General features: G+C 40.2%; 1 protein-coding gene and 1 long non-coding RNA gene across 2 annotated transcripts in view; one reads left to right on the top strand and one right to left on the bottom strand.

Moving 5' to 3' along the window:
* The window catches only part of TMTC2 (transmembrane O-mannosyltransferase targeting cadherins 2), a 399,137-nt gene extending 383,450 nt beyond the window's left edge, over nt 1–15,687 (bottom strand). Inside the window, exon 1 of the mRNA XM_049626018.1 lies at nt 15,297–15,687. Coding sequence (XP_049481975.1) covers nt 15,297–15,379 — 83 coding nt within the window. The 5' untranslated portion in view covers nt 15,380–15,687. The remainder of the gene's footprint in view (nt 1–15,296) is intronic.
* Nucleotides 15,680–18,430, top strand: LOC125919375 (uncharacterized). Its single transcript, XR_007456743.1, has 3 exons — nt 15,680–15,762; nt 16,268–16,454; nt 16,908–18,430. It is a non-coding gene; the product is annotated as an uncharacterized LOC125919375 (long non-coding RNA).
* The last annotated feature ends 3,064 nt before the right edge of the window (nt 18,431–21,494 follow it).

Here is a 21,494-nt window from a genome sequence, read left to right as displayed (position 1 = left end):
TGGTAGGTGCCCCAAGATTTAACAGGGTTCCTGACACAGCTAGGCATTTACAAACACTAGCTAAAGGAATAGGGCGGTGACATATGCTGAAAGGATCCCACAAGGATGCTTTCTTGGGAGACAATACATTTCTACATAAGAATGACTAAACACTTTGAAATCAAAGGCCAATGCCTATTTGAGCTGATTTCCTGAATTGAAAATAAACCACACTCAAATCTCTCTCTCAAATTTTGAATACAATTATCATAATTTTACACTATAATTTGCAGAAATCAGAGTACTTAAATGGTAAACATACCCTTACCGTTCTTTTCTTTACCTCACTTCTAGTAACAAGAGCCATTTCTGGCCTCTGAGATAAGTGCTCATGAGCGAATATATAACAAAACAATTTACAAAGGCATCACTAAACATCCTTAAGTCTTTTGGCTGTTATGGTACAAAGACAATTATCTCCTTATCATTTTTTTTTGCTTTCTTCATTTCCATTCCTCACCCTCTTTTTCTGATATCAACACTGATACAGATGTTAGTTTGTGAAGAGCGCCAAGAGTTAGCAACCAATATGATTTTCTGGGGGGAAAACAATCCTTAAAATATAAATAATTTTCAAAAGCAAAATACAAATAATTTTCTTTAAGTGAACAAAAAAACCAGTAATATTTCACAAAAGAAATCATTCATCAACTTCCATTTACTCAAGAGTTTAGGAGAGAATCCCATTCCAGTTTTCAATAGAATTATAGCTGCAGTGTTACTCTGACCTATTTCTACCAATTTCAGTCTATTCTGGTAAACTCTTCCTGAACACACAAAATAGCTTGCAGACATACACAAAAGATTTTCTTCAAATGCAGTAGGTAAGCTGCATGCAAAGCATTTACTCGATTTTTATATAGACTTCCAAAGATGCTTCAAGAGAAAACATTCGGGCTAAGTTCTGGTTTGTGTTTAAGTTTATATTCAAGTTTGGAATAAATAATGTTTCTTGTCAAACCTTATGATGTACCAGAAATCTTTGAACTTCATTTTCAACCAGTTTTCATAAACAATGATGACACAAAAAGAAATAAAAGTAAAAATTTAAACTTAAGATGATGCTTAGTATTAAAAACCATTTTAACCTTTAAATATCATCCATGGTCCACCTTAAATCTACACAGTTTGCGGTATATAAGTAAACTGTCCAATTTAACAGTAAGTCTACTAATTCCTTCAGGCTTCCATTTGAAAAATAAACCTAATTCCCTCCCTCCCCACATAATAAATTCTCAGAATTCAAATTCCAAATACACAAAGATGAGGTATTTACAAAGATTTCTCATTTATAACAATAGCATTTTAAAACCATAAACAAGCTTCTATTTTACAACACACACCAAAAATTCAGCATGCGATCAAAATATACCATATAATCTTTAGAAAACACCATGGGGTTACTTCCACAAACAGTTAAATTGGAGGATTTCCATTCCTAACAACTTGTCTTGATTCCACCTCAAGAAACTGACAATCATGTGCCACTCTGGTTCCAATTCACAAAGATCAGAATCAAAACCACCCATCTTTCTTGTCTCTGTTTTCCCCCAACAAACAAAGTTCACCCACACTTCCCCATAATGACGCTGCCCCTATACCATAAAGGAAAGCACTGTATCATAAGCAAGAAAAGGACAAAACCCTCTGCAAGTCACTTTGTCAGTTCCACCAAAGTTCATTCATAGGGATGTCATACTTCAAAACAGGATAATATCCTCCCTTATAATAGGTACCCACACCTTCCCATCCAACCCTCACCCTGCAGAAATCCAAATGCTAGTCCTTTGTTTAGTCCTAAAAATCAGCAGCTGAGGCATGTTTAATAAGGTCTTGAATTATTGGTTTCTTGTACTAATTTTAAATTAATTCCAGAGAGTTGAGGGCTACTCTGCAAAAACCATTTGTTATTTTCCTTTAATAAATTAAAACAGTATGACTGATTCTTTTTAACCCATCAGTAACAGAATCTGGTTTATTAAAATACTAAGTGAATTTTCACCTGAATATTCTAAAAATGTTCCAAGGAACAGATGTGCACCAGAGAAAACTAGGCTGCCATCCAACAAGAACCAAAAGTGTTCTCCTTTTTAGGAGCTTGCCACTTGCTGTTAGAATTTAGTTATCAATAGGAACAGAGTAAACATTCCAACTGCGAATAAGGTAACACATAGGAAATAAATGATGATTATGGCTGAGGTAAAAACATCTCTGGTTGATACGGTCTGTTTATTAATGTGCCTGATTTTTCACTCTATATGTGACAATAAGGCCAACGTTTTACTTAACATATTATTAATTACCCCAAAATGGCCAATTTCAAGCATATTTCTTGGGCAAATGAACCCAAATCCATAACCCTAGAATTGTGACCTGTTTTAAGCTGGAAGGGAACCTGGGGAATCATTACCGCCATACCTTGACTTTAAAAAGAAAGCTGTGCTACCAATACGGTAAACCTTCAATATATTTAGCTTATCTCGTGATTTGGGGCAGGGAAGAGGGGGGCAATCTTTTTCTAGGCAAAAAAAAAAAAAAAAAGAAAGCAAGAAATATTAGAGTTATAAGATTATGTGTTCTCTTTATATAGGGATTCGCTAGAAAAATGTTAAGCAAATGTGAAGAAAGATCTATTTTAATCAGGAGAGAGGTCAATATTCTTAAATGCAGAACCACCTATAAATAAATTAATGCACGTTATAGGTCCTGGTAAGAGAGTAAGTTCATGACAGAAAGCATAACAAGCTTCCCAGAAAAGGTTTCAAAAAATAATAAGCTTTTATGTCCAGTTTTGCTCACTATAAAACAAAAGATATATAAGTGTTTCTGGGATTCGGGCTAACTCTTAATTCAACATAACCTTTCACAATGAAACCGAAAACAACTGTGTATTTTTATTAAGCTTTTTCATTGTCTAAGATGCATATTATAGAGTGGAACAGTTCTTATAAGATGCTAAAAAAAATCATAATTTTGCATATACTCCTATGCACAGTATCATCAAATTTAAAGAAGAGTATCAATTACAAAGAAGATGGAAGAAATCCTAGTTCTGTTCTTCATATGCACTTTTAATTGAGTATACACTACAAACATTGTATTGGCAAAATTTACATGTGTGCATGCATGCATATAAAAGGGTTAAGTTTCAGCATCATTTTTCCAAACTTATAACTCGAGATGAAAATTACATTCCAAAATTCATAGTTAATATAATATATAGTTCACTGAACCCCTTCAGTTATCCTACATCTATCTGAAATTCTAAGTGAAAAATTACTAAAACAAGTTTAAATGTTTAATATTTGCTTTCGCAAGAAATGCCCCTAAATGCTCTACAATATTTCCAGATGTTATTATATAGTGATTTTCAACTACCAGCAATCAATAGTTAATGAATAATTTCTCAAGAGAAATATTTAAGTATCCTAGACAGACCAGACACTGTGCCAGGCACTAATTATGTAGCTTATTTCGTTAAATTCTCCCCACAACTCTATCAAGGAGGTATCACCACTCTAATTTTATAGAACAGGGAGCAGAGGCTAAAAGAATTTAAGTAACAATCAAAATTATACCATTAACAAGTAATAGTTCTGGGATTAAATCCCTAGATTATCTGACTTTGAAGTTTTTATAGTCTTATTGCCACCCCGTTGTTTGGAAAGGTTTAAAGAAGGAAATATTTTCTAATTAGTTATAAAAATGAATCACCGGGTTTAGATATTAGGTGCTACTCTCCAGTACATATACTAAACATACTCACTGCAAAGTCTCAATACATTACTGACTCACACAAACATTTGAACGCAGGAAAACTTTGGCTCATCTGACATACAGCTTTCCTAATCACCGAGCCTCCAGAACTGATCTGAATCTGCATGTATTCCCAAAAGAAAAAGGGCTGTCATTGAAGAGGGAAACCATGAGTACCCAGTAATAATACATCCTGCCAAGCAGAACCAAAGTACCAAAGATTATTTACACCCGATGCACTGTAATTGGTCCTTTTACTCTGCAGAAGGAAAAAAAGTGCTCAGATTGGCCAGAATGTCTATTCAAAATAAGCCTTCGTGCACGGAGACCAGAAGCATGGGGAAAGCAACAGAAAAGAAATACAGCAGAGCAAAAAACCGCTTCTGCCGTCAGACTAAGGACTGCTAACCAACAGAGGGTGGACAGAGATGAGAAGCAGAGATAGGGTGTGGGGGGCGCAACAGCTGCGGCAGCAGGAGCTCAACCACTGACTAGAAGTGGAAAAGTTAGCAACAGCTTGGAATGGGACACAGCTCTGTTCTCAGACGCTAATGTGCAGTGATAACTGAGAGTCACCTTCAGGTCCAACACCCTCTACATCAAAGGGTATATACCCATGCAGCTTTTTAAAACACACACAGAATATTTGTCATACTATTTCACTTCATCCTCACTCTGTGGTCAGCAGTTATTATTATTTCCACTTCCTGATCCATTATAAGACAAAGTTTTAGAGAGCAAAGTAGCTCAATGCAGTAGTAATTGCAAGACTTAAATGCCAGCCTTTGATCTTGGCTCAATGTTCATTCATGATACTGCCTCTAGTGCACAGTATTTAAAAAAAAAAAAAAAAAAAGGAATAATCATTACCGATTTTAGAATGAGTTCTTTAAAAAGATGTCTATTAGGGAGCACCTGGGTGGCTCAGTCAGTTAAGCGTCTGACTTTTGGTTTCGGCCCAGGTCATGATCTCACGGTTTCATGAGTTCGAGCCCTGCATCAGGCTCCAAGCTGACAGTGCAGAGCCTTCTTGGGATTCTTTGTCTCCCTTCTCTTTCTCCCTCTCTGCTACCCACGCTATCTCTGTCTCTCTCAAAATCAATAAATAAGCTTAAAAAAAAAAAAAGATGTCTATTAGTAGGAAGTTAAAACTTCAGATATATAGGGCATTCATCTATTCAGAAAGCCCCCAAAATGCCCAAAGGCTAAGGCATAAGGTGCCAGGTTAAAAAAATGGGTTCAAGTATCTCTAATCCTGTGTAGGTACCTTCACATGACCACATCATCCAGTACCCTAAATATCATTAATATATAAAAATCTTTCCTACTCTCAGCTGCCTAAACACCTATTTTGTGGTGCCTGTCTAAAGTCTGTGAAGTCTTCACGTAATGCAAGTCAAGTTTCCTTACAAGGAATTGTTCAAAAGAGGCACAAACCAAAAACGGCACTGACTACAGAGACTCAGTGTAAGCATCAGTATTTTTCAAGTCCAAGCCTAAGGCAATTGCAGATCAGTTTGTCAAAATCAGAATCCAACATCTGTCTACACACTAATGTTACAAAGGAGATGATATTGTAATACAAGATGGTGACAGATATTTCAGTAGAGATCATCTCCTAGAATTTCAACAGGCTCTCCACCTTTTCAAAATCTACACAATACCTCAAATCCATCTGATCAATTTAAAGATGTCATGATTGAACAAATGTGAAAACAAAACATAAAGATGAAATAAAATGGCCAAACTGCTACACAGAGAACAGGCACCTTATCCTCAATCTTATTCAATTCAGGAATTTAGGCAATCTTTCCAAATGTCTGTGAAACAGACTGAGCTGATGTAATACATTTAAATGAAATAGAGCCTTATTACTCAAGGTGCGGTCCATGAACCAGCATCATCTGTTGCACCTGTGAGAGACAGACATGTACTCTGAGCCCCACTCCAGCCAGAACCTGCATTTTTGAAATATATTTTTCCTTCCTTTTTTCCTTCAAGTTTTTATTTTGATTCCAGTATAGTTTAACAGTGTTATAGCGGTTTCAGGTGTACAATATAGTGATGCAACACTTCCATACATCACCCGGTGTTCATCATGACACATGCCCTCCTCAATCTCTGGCACCTGTTTCACCCATGCCCCCACCTCCCTCCTCTCTGGTAACCATCAGTTTGTTCTCTATAGTTAAGAGTTTATTTCTTGATTTGTCTCAGAACCTACATTTTAACACCCCAGGTGATTTGCAGGTAGAAGGGAGTTTAGGAAGCACTGATTTAAAAAAATATATATATATATACCTGGATGGAAAGAGACTCAGGGGGTGCCTGGGTGGCTCAGTCAGCTGGGTGCCCAACTCCTGATTTCAGCTCAGGTCAGGCACTGAGCATGGAGCCTGTCTGGGATTCTCTCTCTTAAAAAAAAAAAAAAAAAAAAAGAGAGAGAGAGAGAGACCCAACAAGAGGCCCAGGCCCAGTTCAAAAATGTATCTTTAGGAGAAGCACGGAGGGATCCCTCTGATTTGAAGAAATCAGAGATTTAAACTGCATTTTAAAAGAGTTCCTAAAAGGCAATCATCCATGTCAAAGGATGAAGGCAGGGAGCAAATGATGAGAGAGGACAAGGTCGAAAGCCCCCTTGTCTGCCACAGGCATCTCAATCTTATCAGGCATGAGTTCCAAAGGAGCTACTAGCTACTCTCTCATAGAAATGGCTTGATGACATACAGGAGGTTTCAAACAGTGAAATTTCAGTTTCTGTTCAACGCGAAACAAATGCCCAAAACACCACTGCTTTTAAAAGAAAAAATACAGACTCTTAAATATAAAGGCGAAGGAAGCAACCCTAGAGATGCTTTCTAATGGGATATTTTAAATGAAAGACTAGATATTTGTGGCAAAGTATATTCGGTAATTTCAGGCTACACACCGGTGTCTTTCATAGATTTTCTTCAAATCTTAAATTCATTTTCTTTGGTTAAATCAGTACATAACCCTGTGGGAATGGGTTAAAGTATAAAACCTTATTTCTTTAATATAAATTCAGTGACACAATTCAGCACCATTTTTTTTTTTTTCAATAGAATAACCTTCCTATTTTAAATGAGGTTTACCAAATGAATTCAGGTATACCGGTTTTTCACATCAGCTATAAATAATTGCCTCCCTCTAAAGGGCCTATTTCTGCAAATAAAAATGTCTTTTTGCCTGATTAAACTTCTTCATCATCTGAGAACTTTTCTTCTGCAAATTTGTAGTTGGAAAATTTGTCATTAGAAGCCTGCTTTGTCAAAATGAGCTCTTCTCAATTGCTTTCAGAGAGCAGTCCTATAGTTAATTATTTGGAGGAGGAGGGGAACATCCTCTTCTAAAAGAAGTACACTTGACAAAATATTTGGACCCAAGTATTCTACCTTAAGACTTAAGACATCTTTTATAATCCAAGGCAGTAGGCTCAGTATGTGCAATACCTTTTAAAACCTAAAGATAAGAAGGCAGAAGTAGCCAAAAGACAGTTTATAAAACAATGAGAAAGGTCCCCAGATGAGTATTTCAGCTGCCAGCATTACCTCAAGAACCACTTCCCTTAAATGGCTTTGTAATGACAAGCATCTTCCCCCAAACTAAAAGTGGTCGAGCCTGTCAATGTAATCTGTAAAGCCACCACCTCTGTTATCCCCTGTTGCAGACACAATCTGCAGAGATAGCGCTTCAACATGCACCGACATTATAATGAATTAAACTACTGACTTTCATGATTAATCCAAGGGATGCCACTAACAGAAAAGAAAGCAGGGTAGATCTGCCTTCATTGTGGAACAAATTGAAAATTAACAAAAACAAGATGTTTACTTTTCCCAAAGTGTTTTCACTTATCTGCCTCTCTCCGAGACTAGTTTTATAATCTAGGGTTTATAATAGAAATTTAATAATAATATGCTTTGTAACAATGTTCTAAACATAGACATAGAACCCGACCAAGAGATTAAAGCAAAAACAAACAAGGCTATGGTCTGTATCCTTTCAGTCTCTTAATAGAATACTTACAAGCAATTCAAAAAAGAAAACAAAATTTCATAAGACACAGCTGTAAAAAATTTTACTAGACTTACTCATCTTTAAAAAAAACTTATTTTATAAAATGCAAACTTGTGAACTGCATTTAAAATTAATAACCAAAGAATTCCAAGAATGCAGGGTTATATGGATTGCCATTCTTCCCACTGGATTTTTAAACAATGCTGAAACATGCCTGTTTGAAATACTTCAGTATCATCATTTAACACTGTTCAAAATGTCAAGAGCCATATTGCGCCCCAGTGGCCACTCTTCAGCAAATAACACATCCTTTGAAGTTAAAATACTCCTAAATGATGCCAAGGGAGAATTTCTAGGAGACTACAGTCAAAACTTTCTACTTCTGAAGAAATCAATAATCTGGAATCACAATTAGGAATAAAGCATGTTTGTTATCAAAACTTGGAAGTTTTTCAGTTTCAAATGTCAGTAAATTCCTTTTACCCTATGGCAATAATTTTTATACACTGTTTGCTAATGAAATCATAATCACAAGCCTGTAGTGAACTTGCTGGGTTTTGTTTTTTTTTTTTAAACATGATGTCTCAGTGAAATAATGACACATTTATTATAATAAATGCCACAGAAATGAAGCGCAGTCATCAAAGGCAAAGGGATAGGACAGAACCATTTCATTTTTCCCAACACCTAACACACAGCTGCTATTGGAAGGGCAGTAATGTACGTTTCATTTGACAAATCATGTAATTTAGTCAATCTCCTGAACTACAACTACATGCTGGGCCACGCCTCATATCCTGCCTCACTCTGATATCACAAGATGCCCCAGCAAAGAAAACAAGAAACAAAAGCTTACATCAAATTATCATAAGCTCAATAGCATCTCCTCTGCCAAATACTAAGGTACTCTTAAAACAGATACTGCAGCACTGCCCTCAAGCAATGTGGTATGTGCATACCTTTATAATCAATAAATGTACATATAATTTCATTTAATTCCACAATAAAATGGAATCTAAAGGTGAACTTTTAGAATAAATAAGTGTACATATAATTTCATTTAATTCCACAATAAAATGAAATCTAAAGGTGAATTTAGAATTTTCAATTCTAATTTCTTTTCCATATTAATTTTTTAGACCTGAGCCAATAAAAACCTCTCTGCTCATCTCATCTTTAAAATAATCATTCTGGTCATTCAAATTAACTGCATCTTATGAAATGCCCTTAAGGAAAACAAACTACTCTAAAAACACGATAGCAACTTTTAATGTAGCATCTTGAAAACCAATCACTTCAGTGTTCCTGCCTTTTTCAAAATTTTTTCTGAGCAGTTAGGCTTACTCAGTTCTTTCCCATTTACCTGTAAGAAAAAAAAAAAAAAAAAAAGGTCATGGTTGAACCCAAAATTGTAATCCCAAAGAGTTTCTAAAAGACTGAAACAAACATTTATACATTTTGCTCCAAGAAACCTTGAGTACCAGAGAAACTGACAAATATGATTGAAAAGTTAAACTGTCAGAGAGGAGGAAAGGAGATCAATAGAAATTTGATAGTGCTGCATCTTGATGGAATTATCTGCCTAGAAACTACAGCCAAAAAAAAAAAAAAATCTTTGAGGCAAAAGTCTTCAATCCCCATGACCAGTCGAGGCAAATCTAGTTAACTCAAAGTATTCAACCACTGTTTCCCTCCATGGAAAACAACTGATCCAGACAAACAGGAAAAACACATTTGGGGAGAGGTATTCTAAAGCTTCTACGTGTATGAATACAGTGCCAGTGAGCACCAGACCAACAACAAGGCCAGTTCAAACCACCTACCATGGACCCTCAGCACAGCTATTCTGGGAAAGAAGCCAACAGAGTCCCAATAAAAGTTTTAAAATACGAGTATCAATCAAAATAAACATGACTAAATGCAAGTGAATCTGCTGAAGTACAATCTATCAGCATTTTTATAAGTTTATCATCAGACTCCCAGATTCAAAGAGTTTACAATACCAGCTATAGTACAGTAGGAAAGGACAGACCGGTAACGATGTTTGCTGACGAGGGTGAACAGCCGCTGTTTGTATTATGTATCATATATATGAGAAGCCTATGTGTAGGAGTATTCATAGTTAGTGAATTGCTGAACACAGTCATTTATACCTCAAAAGTACATACAAATAAAATCTTCAAAGAAACCATCTAGCATTGTGCACAGTTACACCTGCAATTATTCAAAGTATGATGCCTTCACGAAAAACAGGACGTACACAGTTCCTGGTCATATGTCTCTCCTCTTTTTTTCAACCAGGCTCTAAATGAGAACAGCTATTCACAGAAGAGGGGTGTTTACATTCAACAACCCATTTGTCCTTTCCATCAAAGCTGCCACACATGTCACTTTGTGAAGCCATTAAAGTAGGTACCCAAAGCTACATGATATTTAGCTTATAAGAAAATAATCAAAAAACTTAAAAGGTATATGTTATTGTATTAAAAGCATGGTAAGTGAGAATGATAAAGTTATTAGGTTTGTCAGCCACACATTTTTCAGGGTGACAAGGGTAAACCATGCCCTTTCCTAACATTATGAAGGTGCCTGTTTTAGAAGATATGCTCCCTTTGCCTATGATAAACAGCTGGAACATCATGGGCATTTTTAAAGAAGTGCTTTTAGCATGCAGAAGAGCAACAGAGAGATTGGGAAGACAAATTGTGTTCCTAACTCAAGTTGGAATCCAAAAGGTTCTAGTTGTTTCAGAATTATAGCATCAGAGAATTAAGGGTTCCCCTAGGGGCACATTAGTACTAAAAAACTAAATGCAGATGACAAAAAAATGTAAAACAATAATATATAATAATATAGCCCCCCACGTCACACACACACACACACACACACACACACACACACACAATAATATTGTTATTATAATATATATAGAGAGAAACACAACTAAGAGACACATGGCTGGCAAGCAGCAATTCTCCGTATCGCCTTTATACATGGCCATTCAGTGCTTGTCTTTGGGTCATTTGCTAGGATAAACCGCATGTGACAGGCTCATCGGAAGTAAGGCAAAGTAGTCCGTACTGGCTTCACCTAATTTTAATTTACTATTAAGAGATGTATTTGTTCAAACTGCAAAATGAACCTGTCCTGCATACATTTGATTAAACTTATCTAGAAAATAAAATACATTAAAATAGTTCATAAACTATAAACTGTATCCACTTGCATTTTTTTCAGTATATCATAAACTCAGGAGAGAAAATCAGAGTACAGTAACAACCCTGTACACACTGACTTCTTCCAATAAAAACCTGAGTAGGCAACTTTGATACAAAGCAAACTCCTTCCTTATATATTTTCATTATATAGTAATTCTTCCTAAACATGCTTTCACTAAATACCAAGCAGGACTTGGTTGAACATACTAGAATCCTAAGGTAACAACCCCAGACTGTTCTCCTGCAAGCCTATTAGAATGTTTTAGAGGGAAGTTAAAAGAGTGACTGATCATTTCATAAGGGATTCTTATCATACCAGGTCAAAACCCAAATGGACAATAACTATAAAGGGGCCAAGCAGAAGGAATAGTTGAATACCCTTAGAAAAAAAAAAAAAAAAAAGATTTTAAAAAAAAGTTGTAATATCTTAATTCCTCCATTCCTTCATTTTAAATGCTGTTAATCAAAATCTTTATGACTTTAGATTAACTCATGTTTCTATAAAAACAGATTTATATTCAGATCCGAACGAATACTAAACCAGGAAAGTGCTATTAAGAGTTGTGGTAGTTTTGACTCAAAAGTTGAAATTTCGGTTGTGGAACTGTTCTTCCAAGTTTCACATGATTGTTGCACAATGGAATAGCTAAGAAACCTAATGGTCACGTTGACGATCAAGGTTGGTTTTAACAAACTGCAAAATGGACAACAAGGAAAAGAAATTTCAGAGTACCACAAACCCATTTCCCACTTCCAAATACTCAAATTATCTTTTTTTTAAGTAATGTATGATTTTATTCACACAAGAATAAAAATACGTATTAGGTGCATTATCTTCTTGTTTACGTGTTACACATGATAAAGGGCTAGCTATGAATTAGATGATACGTGCAACATGAAATCTGACCGCAAAACAACAGTTCTGGCATACTTCTGTTGCTTTGAAGGACACAGACTCCTCTCTGAGTGTTATCTCTGTGCAAAACCTAAGATAGGATTTTTAAAGAGGACATAGTGAAAATGATGCAATGTTATCCTCAACAGACATATAAGAGGGCACAGAATTGGGGGTCAGCAAGTTTTTTTCCAGTGACCTAAACACCAAATTTCCCCAGAAAATGAGAGAGCCCTTCAAGAAGTCATCATTCATCATGACTTCAAATTTGGCCAAGACTGCACATTTATAATTCCAATTGTACTCTAACCACAATTTAAGATTCAATACAATCATGGCTAGACTGAACGCAAGGGGATGGAGTGGGGGGGGGGGGGGCGGGGGGGCGGTGAAGCTGAAACTATATATGCTTTTTCATCAGATATGATGAACTCTATTCTTCCCAGCCATATTCTTAAGTTTAGCATTAAAACAGTTGTAAAATATTAAGTTTTACCATAGGGAAATCGATTTTGCTATGAAAAAGTTTCAGATTACCACTTAATCTCAACCAAGTTACATCAAACAGTGAAAGTAATTACATATATAGTTTACAAAGTAAACTTGATCACCATATTTAAAGGAAATGATAACTTTGAGAAGTACCACAGCAATAATGTTTAAGCTGAAGCAATATAAAGCCCTCCTCTAGCAAATGCCAGATTCTTCAGCTAAAATGCAGAGTCTTGATTTAGTTAAGCAAGTCAAGCGTAAGAGCCATCTCCCTTCTCGCAAGCTCCCAGCACTGGCCTCTCCTTCCAGAACTGTATTTCACAAAGTTCCTGGGGGGTAGTGGAATGCACACATGCAGTTTACACAATTTTTTAAACTTGAGTCTCTGTAGTCTGAAACGCAGTACTAGAAGTAAACACATTATCATCATCCTACAGTTTCCACTTGACTCCTTAGCTCTCCCCCAGTTCCACATGGAGCTGTGAGTTAGAGAAAGTAGATACAAATTATATCCAAAAAGCCACAATTTACAGAGCACTCTGGCACTGAATCACCTGCACATGCCATGCAGACATCCAGTAAGTTCCACACTCCTATTAACAAGTGTATCAGAATTTCTAGGATACATGAAAACCAAGTTTGATTCTGTTAAGACTTCATGCTCTTTTAAGAGCATAGGACTGTATATGCAGTTCTGCTACTAAGAAAACTGGACTCAAAATACACCTCCAAATCATAGCAAAGTATAATTTATATTTACAGGCTCTCAACATCATATCAGTATATAATGTCTATCTATGTATCATATATTGAGCAAGCTATCAATTAGATGATATGGACAACTCATCACATTATGTTCATCTACGTAGCTAAGTCAGGAATTTTGACATTGCACCCAACCTACAGTATGTAAAGAACTTACGACGATTGCCCACCATCAAAGCACAACTAATTTATCATCTCCTTCACACTATTCTCCCCAAGTTACAAAGTCCTAATGCTCCCGACCGATGATTAAAGAACACAAAATAAGCATTAAATCTATAGAAAAATGTATGTGCAAGTTTAGTGTAGTTCAAGCCTTCATCTTTACAGGATATGTTCTTCTGACATGTATTTTTTACAGAACTGGACAGCAATAAAGGACAGCATACACTGAGAATGCTTGATTTATCACAGCGTTCTACAATACTTAGCATATTACAGTTAAGTTGCTTTTTTTCCAAGCTCTTTATTCTTGGCTTAAATGATTACTTTCCAAACTGTCCCCAACAGAAACAGGAACTGCTCAGATTCATCCCTGAGCTCGTTTTAGTGAAAAGTCACCCATCTTTGGAAGCAAAAGCTTTTTCTTCCAATACCCTAGAAATAGCAGGTGCACGGTAACAAAAAAACTGGAAGGAACAGAAGCAGCTCACCCCCAGTCTTACACAAAGAATATTTATTTCTCAGAGGATGTAGCATAATTGCTAAAACATATACATTGCTTAAAAGTTGAGGAAAAGTTTATGTCTAACAGTGGCTTCCTTATCAACCAGTCTGATAGAAACTACATAAAATGCATTAAGAAGAGTTTGCTTGATTTTGTAGCAGACATGTGGCTGTAAATCAAGATTCACAGATTTCAAGCATACATCCATGAACATGCTTTACCCCGTAGAGTGGGCACACCAGAGATGGCTAATTACCACCCAGAAAAGATTCTGCCTTCACGATCAGCCACTCTGCCTAACTTCACTCTCTGCCTTGCCCTGACCCTGGGGATCCATTCACTTTCCATAGCCCAGAGAGGCTGCTGAAAAGCTGTCAAAGTAAATCTGTGCTCACTTTTTGGATGGTTTAATTTCAATGGAGCATGAAACACCCCAGGACGGTTAATAAGTTTAGCCAGGCGTGCTGTTCTCCCTAATATATTTTAATTATGCATCTGTTTTAATTGTAATCAGATTAAGTCACCGGAAAGGCACAAATTGGAATTTTCCCTAATGGCTATCCGAGCTTTTCACCAGTTTCTAAACACTAACAACGTTTAAAAAATAGGTAGAGACACCAGCACAACTGTGACATTTTCCAGAAATCGATGCAGTTTCTTTGACAACACAGTTCAGGTCTCATTAGCCACCCAAACTAGCCCAAATGCAGAAGACAACTTCAGTCTCTAGGGGCGTCTTCTTCCTCAATTAGCACAAAAGAATCGCTAACGTCTAATGTAAAACTCCCAAACAGAAATGAAAGCGCAGGCTTTTATAAAAGTGCTACTCCATCGATTGGTGAGGGAGGAGGGGGGAGTCGGAGTGTCCATCAGCAGCATTATCTTGGCTCAAAGTAAAGTACCGTACACGTCAAATGGGAAAGTTGGAACAGAGGACGATTCTCTCCTTCCACTATTTTGGTAACTGTCAAAGGTGTGTTTTCCCCGCCCCCCCCCTCGGGAAATAAAAGTGTCCCATCAATAAAAGGAAACGTCACAGGGAAGACCTATTCAGAGGAGGGGAGCGGTTTCCTTCCAGCCCAGACCTAAAATCGCTCAATGTGCACCAAGAAATACCTAAGACTTTTTTTTTTTCCATTTAATACCTTGATTAAACAGTTTCCCAAATTGCTGTGATTTCCGCTAGGATACTTAAGCGTTCGCCAACAGCCAAGAACCAAGAGAAAGAACCTGCCGCAAACTAGGAACCCAAACTCCTTCAGCCCGCCCAGCGCGCTCGCGTCCCGGTGTTTGCTCTGGGTGTTGTTTACGCTTCTCCTAAACCTTCAGGTGCTGGACCAGTTCCTGTAAGACGCGCTTCAAGCCTTAAAGTGCGGGAAGCTTCTGAGCCACCGCGGAGTCCCCACGGAGCCCGTCGACCCCTTACCTGTCATCATAGCAGAAATCCGCACTCAAGGTGTTGAGATACAAGGCGAGCCCCAGAGCGCTGCTCACCAACTCTGCAATCATCTCTCCACCGCCTTCCCTCCGGCTCGGCTCCCAGCGCGAGGGCAGCAGCGGCAACAAAAAACAGAAGCATCAATCCCCACCTTCCGCCGCCTTCTCCTCCCAGCTTCACTTTTTCCTAGCTCCCCACCCTCCTGTCCCTCCCTTCCTCCCTCGGGTCCTTGCAATCCGCCGCTCTCCTCCTCCTCCTCTTTCCTCCTCCTCGCGCCCGTCTCCGCAGCCCCTGCGTTCTCTTCGGGTGCGGGCTCACACCACGCTCCCCATGCCCGGCGCCCGCGAGCGGCTGGCGGCTTTCGGGTTCCGCGCCCCCCGGCGGATGTACGGGGCTGGTCCTTCGCACGGCTCGCGGCCCCCACCCTAACCCATGGCAGTTCGGGGCGCCCTAGGTGAGGAGTGGGACTCGGAGGAGGTGGAAGAATGCGGGATGGGGACAGAGGGACCGGACCCAGCCAGACTCTGAGACCAGCTGGAGGAAGAGAGAGAAAGAGGGGCGGGTGGGAGGGACGAGGCGAACCGCCTCCCCTCGCCGCCTCCCGGGCGCACGGCTCCGGTGCTGCTCCGGCTGACTCCGGCTGCCACAGCGGCTGCCGCTCATTCACTCTTTATTAGCTCCCTCCCAGCCTCAGCCCCTTCTCCGGTGAAGTGAGGAGCGGTGGCTGGAGACTCCAGAAGCTCCCGCGTGGGGTTCTCGGCGCGGCCCCCCGCGCCTGCGTGGCCAACCCTCCATCCCGGCTTTGCCCGGCCCCTTTCTCCACCCAGATCCTCCCCTAAGGCTCCTCCCACACCACCCCCTGGCTGGAGGCTCCTCCCACCTCCCCACGGCCCGGGGCTCCTCCCACCCACCTCCCGCCCTCCTCTTGTTTCCTTCACCTTCGATTTCACTCCGGAAAGCCCCCGGGACCCAAGGGCGACTGCTGGAAGACAGCCCAGAGGGGTAGCTGGAGTGCGCCCTGGGAGTAGGAGCTGTTAGAGAATCGACACTGAGGAGGACCCGGTCGCTCGCGCCGCTGCTGCCTGGCAGTGCCTGGCACCGACTGGATCTCAGCCCCAGCGCTGACTGTGCCAAGCGCTGCCAGGCGTAAGTCCGGTCAGCTGGAGGGACTTCTGGGGACCGAGAGAGGAAGAACAGGTTTGGCGAGGGCTGCAGCTCGGTGGCCACAAACATTCACGCGACCTCTCATACACGCTCACAGCGAGTGAGTCGAAATGGGAGGGGGTGTTGGAGAGCTTGGGGGGCATCTTAGGAGGGAGAGATTTCAGCTCCGAGCCTACCGTCGTCCCGAATGTCAGTAGAAAGACGCATGGGAAGGAGAATGTTCCCGCAGTCAGGTTAAAAAGAAAGGACCCCCGGAGAGGAAAGAAACACATACGCACACACCGCAGCTGCGGGGGCCTTTCGTGGTTTCAGGGGGGACTTTCAGGCTGACTCTGGAAATACAGAGAAGAGACGCCTCTGCAGCCCGGTACACCGCTATCCTCAAAACCTAGGAAGGCGGGAAGCTAATGCCCTTTCTTTTCCGCCCGGATGCAGGACTGGATGGAAGGCGTCCAACCTGATAAATTATGGTGTAGAAGAATGGCCTGTGTAGACGAGCTCTGGGTACTAAAGTTGCAAGACCAAAGAGGACGGTGGGCTGCCTGCCACACCTCCTCCTGGCTTGGCCCCTCTCTGGCTGGGCGATGGGCTCCCGTGGACCAAGATGAACACTACTGCAGCGCCCCCTGCTGCATGATAACCACAGTGCTTGGAAAACAGACCCGGAGAGGGCTGACTGACCCCGCCCCCCTCCCCTCCGCCCTCCAAGGGAAGCGCCTAAGTAACAAGCTTTCCAGGACTCAAATCCAGGGCAACAAATGTAATCCTCTGGATGTCTGGCCGTGGCCTGAGAAGTAAATACTGTGGTTTGGGTGTCAGCAAAACAAAACTCCGTCTTTTCCTGATTTCACAAAAAAATCTGTGTAGACACGGATGAAATGGTGAACATTTATTATATTTATTTTGCCATGCAAGATGGACCCATTTTTGTTCCCTGAGACAAACATATGTAAAACATACAAAAAAGGGAGTTGTATCTTTAAAGGCAGACACTGATCTTTTAACTTTTTTTTTTAACTCTGTAACCTCTGCTCACTGTTGCAAAGTTTAAAAAATCCTGTTAATTGACCCATCAAGTTCCTCTATATCTGTATCCCTCCACTGTATTTACATGTTGATATTGGATCCTAGCACACTGGATGAAGAGCACCCAGGAACTGAAGTCCTCACTGTGCTATTATTACATGAGAAACCTTTGGCCAGTCCCTCAACCTCTTTGTGCCCCTTTTGTCTCACCTATACAGCAGTGATGAAAATAATATCTGTGGGTACTATTATTATGAAGATTAAAGTAATTAAGGTGTGAAACACCTAAGTGCAATAGAAGGGCTAATAATAATAATTATAATTATTATTATCTCCAACTTTCTCCATTCCTTTTAGTTGTTCACTAAAACCTAGATACTTCCAAAATGTAGATCATGGCATCCACATGGCCCCAACCCTATTTCTAACTCCCTTGTTTTCTGCATGGACTTAAGCAGTACCCTTATTTCTACTTCTGCAGTTCCCCCTTCCCCACAGTCTTACTTCAGGCATTAGAAGATTCTTTTGAAAACTTACAATGTCTCTACTTTAAAATGCTTAATGACTTCCTGATACACATCGAATAAAACTCTTGATTTTTACCACGGCCAGCTAGGCACTCCTTTGGCCCTGATCCCTTCCCTCCCCTCACATTGTGCTCAAGTGTTCCAGCCACACGGGCATCCTTCTCTGACACCACTCTCTCCTCTTTCTGCCTGGGATGCCTTCTCAGACCTTCCCTAGCTCCTTCTCAGCATGCCAATCTTAGTTCAAATGTTATCCATCCACCTGAGAGAATTCCCCCACCCACCCTATACTGTAGCCTCATTCCCAGCCATCTTTGTCCCATTTTCACCCGAATGATTTTCTTGATAGCATGCGTTGTATCTGGAATGCCCACTAGAATGGCAGCAGCTCCAAGAGGGCGAGGATCTTAACAGCCCGGTTTTCCACATAACACCCAGAGCCTGTAACATCTGGACAAGCAGAAGAAGCTAAAACAAAACAACACAAAATGTTGACAACAAATGAACAAATAAGTGTGCTTAGCAGAAACAATATAGCAACTGGAAATTCACAAATGTTCATCATGAGAGAATAAGGTAAACTGAATTGTTGTCCATGGTAGAGACAGTGAAGAATTAACAAAGGAGAGAGGGAGGAAGTAGGTTAAAAATTCTGAAGAAAGTATCAGTTCTTCAGGAAAGCCTGTGGTAAGTCACACACAAACAGCTCTCTTCAATAATTAAGAGGACTCCGAGGCATGAAAGTAGTAAGGAGGTTTGGGTCCAGCGTGCAAAAAGCTTGTAAGCATTTCCAGAGCTGTCTCCACTTCAAGGCTCCAATAGTTCTAAATAAATATTTTCTATGCTCCTCCTCCACCTCCTTCTTTTCTCCTCTCCCTACTCCCAACTCCTGAGGATTGGGAGCCTGGGAGATGGTGAGAAATCACATTTTGCTGTCCCTGATGAATGGAAGGCTGAAAAAACAGCTGTGCTGATTTTAACAAATTTTCCTATTTTAATTTAATGTAGGTCTCAACATTCTTCGAATGCATTAAACATTGGTTGCATTCAGACTACTCTCCAAGGACTGAGAAGCAGCCACTTTCTGCGTTTCCTACCTTCCTTGGACACCAGTTGGGGGGTTGGGGGGGTTGGATGCAGGGAGGGCGTTATCGTCTCAAAGATGTCATCACTATCCTTGGAGATCATTTCAAATCTAGAGACATTGCTTTTCAGTGTATTAAGGTATACCTACCCATTGTAGATTGTTGCCTCGGTAATGAATATATATATAGATATACTTATTCTATTTAAAGCTACTGTTGCTCTCCACAGATGAAGGAAATTAGGCTGGTTGGCTTGACTTTTCTACCTTAGACACAAGACTGGCCGAAAAAGTGCTAAGCCCTTATTTTCCCAAAGTAGGTTCCACACATCTGCTACCTCACCACTTCCTCAATGAATTCTTTTTTATAGTCGCCCCGACCTACCCTGCATTCGTTCTGCATTCCCAGGCCTTTGTTGTATAATTCATACCTTTGTGGTGCCAGGTCCTGGGGGTAAAGATTTCCTTATTTGCCTAAGACATTTTTGGTTTATTGTGCAATACCGTCTTCCCTTTGGGTGTTGCATAAATATTAACTAAAAATCCACATCTGGACTTGGTCTTCATTTCTATTTGTCCTAATATAACTTCTCTTTGAACAATTCATTTGGAGAGTGTGCCAAGGGTGAAATGTGGCACATAAATTCTCCTGCTGCACAGAATGCCTTTTAAAGTGCCCACAGATTTGGTTATTTATGAACAGAAGATTTGCACCTCTTCCTTGCTCTCTCAATTCTAAAATTGTACCAGGCCAAAGTAATTACAATCTCCCATATGTTTTGTGGAAAAGGTATCCAAGAATCTCCTGCTAAAATCTTAACAGATTGACTAGGAAGCAGAAAAACACTAGCCCAGCAGGTGAAACTGCCTGTTTAGGGAGGTCAGACCAGAGCTCTCTGCTGGGGGACTCATAAGCTCTGGGCTTTACTCAGGAAATAACCCTGCAGGAGAAAAACAGCAGAGCGTGGATGAAATGTGGGTCAGGGAGCTGAAAGAGGCACACTAGCTGCTTGGTTAACTAATGACAGTAAATGCATTGGCTACACATGTTACATTTAGATGTTCCCAGCACACCATAAAATCCTGCCCTGCAGACACTGCAATATGTAACATCGCTTTGTCCCAAAACTTGTGATCCATTAGGAATATAATTAGGACAATACAGCCACAGAAACAGATCCTGTCACCTCTGTCACAAACCCGGGGCTGTTAAGAACCAGCTGCTACTAAAATAATGATCACTTTAAAAATCTCCAGTCTCCCAGCTTGCAATTCAGAGGATGTGGGGGTAGGGGAGGAGAGGAGGAGGAGGAGGAGTGTAGAAGTAACATGTTAATAACCAGATATGGGTAATTGCAGAGATGTTAAGGCTAATGATAGAATTCAAACTCAATCAAGAAAAGCAAGGACAACCTCCTTCACAGAATCTCTCCAAATGCATTCACATGCACTGATATAAACAGTGATCAAAAATATTCCTACAGCTTGAAAGATTGCACAGACTCTTAGGTCACAGTTTTGATAAGCCTCAGATTCCGTAAAATAAAAGATAAGGAGGAGAGAGAAGATGAGATTTGATGAGGACATTAAGTAAACCAGTTATTCATGAATGTTGCCCTAGGATTCAGCCCAACGTGACCCCTTTAAGCCAGCATTGTCCAACAAACATTTCTGCAAAGGTAGTTGAAGAGCCGCACTGTCCAATGTAGTCGCCGTCAGCTAATGTGGCTACTAAGCACTTAAAATATAGCGAGTGTGACTGAGGAACTGAATTTTAATTTTAACTTAAATTAGGACATTGGCTAGTGGCTACTCTATTGGACAGCACAGCTTAAGCTCTCAGGGCCTCGCAGCTGACCCCCTGTCTCTGTGCCTTACAAGAAGATACTTATCAAAGCCATTGTCTCCTCTTGCCACCAGTAACAGCTTTAGTTCTGAACCTTTTGCATTGGACTGCTCCACACCCACATGTGGCTTGTCTCCTTTATAAAATAGCCACTAGCTGGGGCCACTGAGTGGCTCAGGCTGTTAAGCAACCAGCTTCAGCTCAGGTCGTGATCTCAAGGCACATGGGTTCGAGCCCCACATCTGGCTCTCTGCTGACGGCTCAGAACCTGGAGCCTGCTTCGGGTTCTGTGTCTCCCTCTCTCTCTCTGCCTTTCCCCTGCTTGCTCTCTCTCTCCAAAATAAATAAACATTAAACAAATTAAAAAAAAAAAAAAAAAGAACTTAGACATTTAAAAAAAAAAAAACAGCCACCAGCCATTGAACACCTTTTAGGAATTAGGCATTTCACTGAGCATGTTATGTTTATGACCTCATTTAATCCTCACAAGTGCCCTGGGAGATAGGTACCATTACTATCACTCTTTTACAGGTAAGGAT

Source organism: Panthera uncia, chromosome B4, assembly GCF_023721935.1.
Source record: "Panthera uncia isolate 11264 chromosome B4, Puncia_PCG_1.0, whole genome shotgun sequence".
In the NCBI taxonomy this organism is placed as follows: Eukaryota; Metazoa; Chordata; class Mammalia; order Carnivora; family Felidae; genus Panthera; species Panthera uncia.
The sequence above is the reverse complement of the archived record's forward strand: the minus strand, read 5'-3'. Positions and strand labels throughout refer to the sequence as shown.